Source organism: Hordeum vulgare, chromosome 6H, assembly GCF_904849725.1.
Source record: "Hordeum vulgare subsp. vulgare chromosome 6H, MorexV3_pseudomolecules_assembly, whole genome shotgun sequence".
NCBI classification, from domain to species: Eukaryota; Viridiplantae; Streptophyta; class Magnoliopsida; order Poales; family Poaceae; genus Hordeum; species Hordeum vulgare.
In genome coordinates, this window is record NC_058523.1 from 239,998,539 (window position 1) to 240,007,324 (window position 8,786).

General features: G+C 48.6%; 1 protein-coding gene across 3 annotated transcripts; it reads right to left on the reverse strand.

The window, feature by feature from the left end:
* Nucleotides 1-3,021: 3,021 nt before the first annotated feature.
* Nucleotides 3,022-8,549, reverse strand: LOC123402661. Of its 3 annotated transcripts, none has more exons than XM_045096598.1 (3): nucleotides 8,185-8,549; nucleotides 7,082-7,179; nucleotides 3,022-3,788 (listed from the first exon to the last, which is right to left on the reverse strand). In XM_045096598.1, exon 3 carries the CDS (start codon nucleotides 3,756-3,758, stop codon nucleotides 3,192-3,194), a length of 567 nt encoding a protein of 188 aa, XP_044952533.1. In that variant the 5' UTR covers nucleotides 3,759-3,788; nucleotides 7,082-7,179; nucleotides 8,185-8,549; the 3' UTR covers nucleotides 3,022-3,191. The 3 variants fall into 3 exon arrangements, with proteins under 3 accessions (XP_044952533.1, XP_044952534.1, XP_044952532.1); XM_045096599.1 differs by lacking the exons at nucleotides 7,082-7,179; nucleotides 8,185-8,549 and adding exons at nucleotides 3,861-4,320; nucleotides 4,399-6,218; XM_045096597.1 differs by lacking the exons at nucleotides 7,082-7,179; nucleotides 8,185-8,549 and adding exons at nucleotides 3,861-4,320; nucleotides 4,399-6,217.
* Nucleotides 8,550-8,786: the final 237 nt, after the last annotated feature.

The following is an 8,786-nucleotide window of genomic DNA, read 5'->3' on the forward strand; positions in this document are numbered from 1 at the left end:
TTTGCATGATTTGAATGGAACTAACCCGGACTGACGCTGTTTTCAGCAGAATTGCCATGGTTTTTTTTTTGTGCAGAAATAAAAGTTCTCGGAATGTCCTGAAAATTTACGGAGATTTTTTCTGAAATAAAAGAAAAATATCTGCGCAAAGATCCACCGGAGGGGGGTGCGAGTGGGCCACAAGCCCACAGGCCGCGGCCACCCCCTATGGTCGCGCCGTGCAGGCTTGTGGGGCCCACGTGGCACCACCGCCCCCAATCTCAGCTCTATATCTTCCGTTTCGCGTGGAAAAAAATCGAAGAGAAGGTTTCATCGCGTTTTACGATACGGAGGCGCCGCCACATCATGTTCTTCATCTGGAGGGCACATCTGGAGTCCGTTCCGGGCTCCGGAGAGGGGAGATCGTCGCCATCGTCATCATCAACCTTCCTCCATCGACAATTCCATGATGCTCTTCATCGTTCGTGAGTAATGTCATCGTAGGCTTGCTGGACGGTGATGAGTTGGATGAGATCTATCATGTAATCGAGTTAGTTCTTGACGGGGATTGATCCCTAGTATCCACTATGTTCTAGATTGATGTTGCTACTACTTGGTTACGCTTAATGCTTGTCACTAGGGCCCAAGTGCCATGATTTCAGATATGAACCTATTATGTTGTCGTCAATATATGTGTGTTTTAGATCCTATCTTGCAAGTTGTAGTCACCTACTATGTGTTATGACCCGGCAACCCCGGAGTGACAATACCCGGAACCACTCCCGGAGATGACCATAGTATGAGGAGTTCATGTATTCACCGCGTGTTAATGCGTTGGTCCAGTTCTTTATTAAGAGGAGAACCTTAATATCCCGTAGTTGCCATTAGGACCCTGCTGGCACGGGAGGGATGGACAATAGATGTCATGCAAGTTCTTTTCTCTAAGCACGTATGACTACATGCGGAATACATGCCTACATTAGATTGACGAACGGGAGCTAGTTACATATATCTCCGTGTTATAGATGTTACATGATGAATCACATCCGTAATACTCATCCATCACCGATCCACTGCCTACGAGTCTTTTACTACTGGTCCTCGCTACGTTACTTTGTCTAGGCTTGTCCCTTGCTACAAAAGGGATTGGGCCACTTTGCTGCTGCTGCTACTGCTGTTCCTTGCTGCTTCTCTGTTACTTGTTGCAAGACTTTGTTGAAGTCGTAGCCAAGGAAGCATTCTTCTCAAGAATAATCCCCCATCAACGTGCTGGCGCCACTGATACAACAGTTAGGAATAGTCTGCCGTTAACAGATTGTTTCTGGCACCATTGCTATCATACTACCTTGCTACTGATACTTTGCTTGCAGACATTAATCTTTCAGGTGTGGTTGAATCTGTCACATTCAGCTGCTAATACTTGAGAATATTCTTTCGCTTCCCGTCTTGGCGAATCAATAAATGTGGGTTGAATACTCTACCCTCGAAAACTGTTGCGATCCGATACGCTTGTGGGACATCAGGGATCTTCCACCGGCACCAGATCTAAGGGAGAAAAGAACAGTGGGTGGCAGCCATGGAAGAATCTAGACGCCAGATCCGATCCGTATTCGTCGGAATAGGACGAGAACTGTCACCCTAGGGGACGGAGCCAGATTTTTTCGTTTGGCAGCGAATTGCATTTCCTAAGTAAAATGTAGGAAAGAAGACTAAATTTCTCACATAACATACCAACAGGGGCGGCGTGTCACTGCGCGGGCATGCTAGTATATTCTGTGGGAAAAAGGGGTTTCTTGCTAGGAGAAGGAAAAATTTCACATATAAACGGAGTAGCTAGTTTTGTTGTTCTTGAGAATCAACACAATAGCACTACACAATATATGTACGTTTTTGGACAACTATTTCGTACACCGTACATTCATGAAAGGAACCACTCGTATCTCTAATGGGCCCAAGATATCACGTGATGAGCATGAACGAGTAATCATACAAGTGACAAAGCTGGCTGGTTGGTCGATCGGGTGGCTGGCGACCTGGCTGGTATGAGTTGGTTAAACGCGTAGTGTCCGCCTTCTTATCTTTTATTCCTAAATAGATGTCTCCCACTACATAATTTTCCTGCGATTTGGTGAAGCCAGGTCATCTGTTGATGTCATCAAAATATTTTTCGAAAGATATTTGTGTCTATGGCCTTGTGTCCCTCCAGATTCTCCATCCCAGGGCATGTAGTGGCGGTGCAGCCCTACCGTCTTCCCATTTACTAGGGGTTGGGAGCCACCTGTGGCGCCTCTTGAGAGGAAGCTGGGCGGTGCCACGCTGGCAAGCGCACATTCCACTTGCTTTCTTACTATTTCGTGTATAACACATGGACATAACATGCAACATATATAGATTCATTAATTTATGAGTATGTGTGATGAATTGAAGATATTCACCACATAAGTAGTACACTTTTCAATATATCCCACATTGTTGTAGTAAAGGATGTGCTTATAATCTGGATTATAGATTCATGTGTACTTGCAGAAAATAGGATAGGTGACATACCATCATACTAAGATAAATATAAATTGTTGTGTTTGATTATAAATTCAAATCTAAAGTAAATTCATGAGAATGGCCAGGAACAACCAATAGCCTAATGATGATCCCAGGGATAATCTCTATGCGAACAAAGCTATTATCCACCAAATTAGATAGCGAAAACCCTTGATATGGCACAAGCTAGAATAGATGGAAGCCAACATATAGATGAGACCATAATTTGAAGGTACTATCCCTAATTCTGGGAAAATAGCAAATAAAAGAGCAATACATGCTAAGAAGATACTTACTTAGAGCATCTCTAGCAGACACCGCCTTCGGCCAGCCTGCAAACCCGTGATGTGGGGCGTGAAAACGGTTTGCCGGTCCACTTCTGGTTGCGGCAAAACATACACCGCATTGCCGAACTGCAAAACAAAATATTCTGTTTTGCAGTTCGGCAATGCGGTGTCAGTTCTGCCGCAGCCAAAAGTGGACCTGCAGACCGCAAAAACAGAATTGCACAAATAAAAAGAAATTTCGACAATTAACACGAAAAGTTTGGAAATTCAACATAGTTCTCACATACAAATAGAAAATAATATAGTTTTAAGCATCCAAGCAACCGAATAGATCATTTTTGCATGAAAAGAACCACATTAAAGTGGCGAAACCATGATGAAGTACCATCAAGCACCACCACCACCACCACCACTGATGGCAGCCGTCCTCCTTCGCTCCAAGATCCCCTTTCTCATCAAATCATGCCACTCCAAGGTTATCTCATTCATCTCATTACAGTTCATGGTCATGATCTTGTTCTCCTCGGCAATGAGCTTGGCAAGAGCTTTGGTTTCCTCGGCTTGGGCTCTTTTGTCCTCGATGGCCGGCTTCTGCAACTTGCTCTCCTTGATTTGGTGCCACTTCTCCTCTTTCTCTTGAGACCTCTTCATTGCCAACTCTTTTTTTGCTTCAACAGTCATGATGACCATCAACTCATTTGACTTCACCATATGGTCTATCTTCTCTCTCAAACTTGATGCCTTCGAATCCTTCCTCATATTGTCCTTGGCCTTCTTGGTGCCATCTAGCCTACCCTTGTTCCTCTCTTCTTCATCATCATCCTCATCATCCAACAAGGTGAAGGCACCTTTCTTCAGCGGTGCTTCTTTGTCCCCCACCTTCCATTTCTCATTATTTTTAAGCATCACCCAACAATGTTCAAATGCAAAGGGCTTTCCCTTGTATGCCGGCATGTCTCTATACTTTGGTGCTGCAATTTTCTCCTACAACCAAAGGAACTATGTCAAAGCACTATCATTTGCAAACAATATGATGGTTGCGGATAAAACACTCACCCAATTGACATCATTGGTTCCACTTGGAGGAGCATTGTAGACTTGCTCCAAACATCCACACCACCGGCTAACCGCCGACTTGACCTTGGAGTGATCTATAGGTGCGTGATGTTTTGTCGACATTGTTTGGCATCAACCAGAAGAACTTGTCTTCTATCCTTTGCCAATACCTCTTCCCGGTTTGGTCGGTGCCGTGGATGGCATCGAGTGACACAGCCTCCCAAGCCCATATCAACACTTCATCCTCCAATTGGCTATAGCCCTTTTCCCTCTTGCTATACCCTGTCATGGATTGCGATGCCTCGAAGACCTCCCCTAAATCTTCTGCAGCTCCTCCTCTTCCTCTTCTTATTTGCCTCCATCGTGTACCCCGCCGTCCATGTCGTTATATCCATAGTACCCAAGCGGTGCATCCTCAATGTTCACCGCGTTTTCCTCAAGGATAGCCGCATACTCGGACCTAGAAAAGAGGTGGCGAATTCTTGAGCGAAAAACCCCAACGGCGGCGAAGAAGAAGACGCAATTTGGTCGGACGTACCTTTCGGGCATTCCATCGAACACCGGTGGGACGGCAGCGGTGGCAGGCATAGAACTCGTCGGGGCCTTGTTGGCCGCAGGCGCCCGCTTGCGTTTGAGCACGACCTTCTTCTTCGCTGCCTCCGACGCCTCAGTTTCACTAATATTGCCGGCGTCCCTATACCGAGCTGGAGGGCGATATTTAGGGCGACCGCCCCCCTTGGTGGCGGCAACGGTGGTGGCGGAAATGGGCGCGCCTCCCTGCACGATGATGTTGTTGAGGCGCTTGCCAGGAATGGCATTGGAGGAGGCTTTCGGCGCGGCCCGGAGATGGCCGGCGGGGAGATCCACCGCGGCTCCGCCCGCCATTGATTTGGTTACCTCTACTTCCACGGTGATGAGCGTGGGGTCGGGGGTGTCCATGGCCGTGCTGGAGGGCCGTCGGGAGCTCAACCGGAGTGGGGAGGTGAAGATCCTCGACGGCGGGGGAAGAGGAAAGGTGAACTACCGCGGTGAAATGTCCCTCTCGCCAAATCGATCTAGAATAGAGGTCGCCGCCGGGTTGACCGCACAAAACGCGATTTTGACAGTTCCGCGGGGGAAAATTGCCGCGCGCCTCAATTTTTTTTTGCAGGCCAATCACTTTTGTGGGATCTGGTCTGCGTGCGTTTTCGGCCCGAAACGGAAAAACGGCGGTTATTTTACAGTTTTCACAGAAATGCGGGATCTGCTAGAGATGCTTTTAGTATTCGTTTGAGTTGGTCAGTTGCAACTATTACACATCAGGTCAATATCTTGTTGTTCGCCATTAGTATTGTACCTTTTAGTCTGGCCTATTTACCCCTAGTACAAAGCAAGATAATTAGCATAATTCTAATCATGCCACCAAGAAGAAGATTATCATGCACACATGTACTATAGTAAAGATGTTGCTATCCTACAATATGTTTGTATAGTTTTCTGAAACCCAAAGCAAAAAAGTCTTGCGGGTTGAATAATTATGTGTTTAGAGCTTATAATTCCTACCAAAAGAATATGGAACATCTCTGAATACAACAACATTGAGTGAACACATCAAGGGGGGTTAAAGCATGTAGGATCGATACACTAAATTGGAATCTCCATTCAGAACAGGGCAGTGTGTTATAGTGTTGCAAAGAACATAGATGAGCACAAGTAGCTGACAGGTTGGGCAGTGATATGGTTGTGGGAGCGGTCGCTGGTCAGGTTAAATCAGATGCCATTCTTGGATACATATAGCACATATGCCAGCTGGCCTAGGCAGTTGATTGCTGGCGGAGTTGCTGCAAGATGTGACACTCCCTCCAACACTCCATGTTAATTAATAAATGAGAGGTTGAGCATCTCTAGTGGATGGTGTATATTTGAACGTGTATATCTTCATATACACGTCCATATACACGGCGTGGAAATTATACACGTCTAGTTTTTCAGTGGAACGTGTAAATTAGGACGTGTATATTCCCCTCATTCTTTCCCCCTCTGCAAGATAAGAGATTCAGTAGTGCACACAGGTTCAGAGAACAAGATAGGGGAGCTTCGCCGCATTGCAGCCGTCTCCCTCGTCGCCGGCAGCCTTCCCCGTGGCATCCAAGATGTCCATGGACTCGAGGGTGCCTCCCTCGTTCCATTCCCATCGCTAGGGTGACCGGTGGGCCACCACAGCGACGGCCCCAACCTCGTCTCCGACGAGTACCCGAAGCCCTGCAGCAGGAGGAGGAGCCCCCGTGCTCCAGCCAGCAGGAGGAGATCCGGCCGAACTGGGGGTGAGAACGGCGCGGCCGGGCCGCAGGCGGCGTGGGCGGGACGACCGGGCGTCCGGGCACAGGGAGGAGGAGGCGGCGATGGACCGGCGGGCGGCGGCCGGAGGAAGGGGGAGGGGAGACCGGAGGCGGCTGCGCACCCCGCACCCCGCAGCGCCGCCGCGCCGCCCGCACAGCGCCACCCCGCACCCCGGCAGCCCGCCCCGCACCGCCGCCGCCCCGCACCCCGCCCCGCCGCCGCCCCGCACCCCGGCCACCCCGCCCCGCCGCCGCCAGCCCGCACCCCGCAGCGCCGCCCCACACCCCGCCGCCCCGCCAGCCAGCCCGCACCCCGGCCACCCCGCCGCGCCGCCCGCACAGCGCCACCCCGCACCCCGGCAGCCCGCCCCGCCCCGCACCCCGCCCCGCCGCCGCCGCCCCGCACCCCGGCCACCCCGCCCCGCCGCCGCCAGCCCGCACCCCGCCAGCCCGCCCGCCCGCACCCCGCGCCGCACAACGCCCCGCACAGCGCCACGAGCGTGGCTGCATCGTGTTTATTTGCACGACGAGTAGCCTCGTGGATGGACGTGTATAATTTCCACGCTCGTATACACGTTCCACTGGGAGGCATTTTTCTGCTAGCAACGTGTATATTTACCATCCACCTCCATATACACCATCCACTAGAGATGCTCTAACTGAGTACTAATTGTCAGGCTACTACACTTCACATGCTAGAGATAAATACAACAATGTTGATTCTATCTATTTAGTTATCATAAGCGCCTAGTTAGACAAAAATGGCTCAAATGATTCAGTCCTAAAATCTCAAACTTTAGCCCTCAATTATAAAATTAATCATTATATTCCAGTCAGTCCATCAATAAAAATGCACATTTTTCGGTACTGATTCAACTTTCATCATGCACTTAATTAACTTACCACACCACCATGTTGTCCATTAGCTTTTTTTGCGAATGTCCCATTAGCTCTCGCACTCGCCTCTGTGTGATGGCCTCCAACTCTGTGTCATGGCCAGCCTACCCAAGAAGAATCTCTGTTTCAGCAGATGGTATGTAGTAAAAATACCAGTATGGACAGAGTTAATGGCATATTTTAAGAGCATAAATTTCGCACGAAACCCTATGTTTTCTACATAATTAAGGTAAAAATCTCGTGTTCCACACAATGCCAAAATCATTTTCCTTCCTCTCGTACCAATAGTAATATTTTGAAACAGTGAACCCAGCTAGTTTAGATTCCACATGGGATTAAGCTCTTGCATGCAAATGATAATAGTATATACTTCATCTAAAAGCCTTAAACTGAAGAACTGATTCCCGTGAAGAAATTTGTGTGCATCATCACATGAAGTGCACTCATGGCACAAATGCAAGGCTTAAAAGTCTTGTTAACACAAAATAACACCGCTGGATTCAAGATGCTGCAATACATTTTTAGGGTAGCCAATTGGATTCCGGGAATGCAATGCAATTCCAGGTCATGTTGTAACCATCAATTTGCCGCCCCTTCACTCCCTTCATAAACATACAAGCCAACAAGCAAACCAATATGGCCCTCAAGGATAACTCTGTGTCAAAATTAGCATGATGCTCCATACTCACTTCCTAATCGAAGTACGAAGCAAAATCACAGTAGCTTAGAAATATCCACCACTCTATCTGTGCTGCAAGCACTTAGCATGTGTACTACATATTTTTCTCACCCTACCAAAACCAGTATCAGCTGAATCTTCCTGGGATATCAGCCACCGACCACAAGATCGAAGCAACCACACCATGCCAACACAGGAAGGCGCATCATACAGGTCCACATAGTGAACAAATCATATATCGCCAAAAATACCTAAAAACTACGACCAAGAATAATGGAAAAATTCAACCGAACCGATCAGCCTACACTCAGCCATGGCAGGGCAATACTTGTATCCCATGGTCGTGGAGTACCATAGGCGGTTGAGAAGGGAAAGGAGCACAAGATACTAGCGCAGCTGACGATGATGAAGTCACCACGAACTGCTTCACCTCCTCGTCCTACTTTTGGCGCCACACGATGATGAAGTCACGAACTACTGGACCTCCTCGTTTCTCTCCCCGATAGTGGTGTCGTGCATGTATGTGGTAGCACCAACATGATCTGACTCGGGGAAGAAGAGAATTTCGGGAGGGGTCCTTCCTCCGGTGGCGGCGGCGGATCTAGGATGGGAGGAGTCACTCGCGGCGGATCTAGGATGGGAGGAGTCAGCAGCGACGGGTCTACGATGGGAGGAGTCGGCGGCAGCGGAACTGGGATGGGACGATTCGATGACAGCAGATCTGGGATGGGATGAGGCGTCGACGAAAGAGGTAGCATGTGAGGGAGGGGAGGGCGTCCAATCCAATCGGCACGTTATGACATGGAGGACCAGCCTGTGTTTTGCTCCTAAGGACAAAATTATTGTTTCGATCTTCTGAGTCAATATGGACACAAAATCAACTCGACATAAAACAATTTTACGATCTAACCCTTTTTAGAAACATTGTAAATCGTGGCATTGCAGGTGTACTGTGAAACGCCAGTGCAATGTGGCGTTTCCTGCCAGCACATCAACGCTAATGTACTGTGGCGTGTCCTGCAGTCACTGCAA

Coding starts and splice junctions, on each gene's coding strand:
- LOC123402661 (XM_045096597.1), bottom strand. CDS start 3,983: ATGTCGACAAAACATCACGCACCTATAGATCACTCCAAGGTCAAGTCG. Junction 3,789..3,860: donor GAACCAATGATGTCAATTGG/GTGAGTGTTTTA, acceptor CTTTGGTTGTAG/GAGAAAATTGCAGCACCAAA.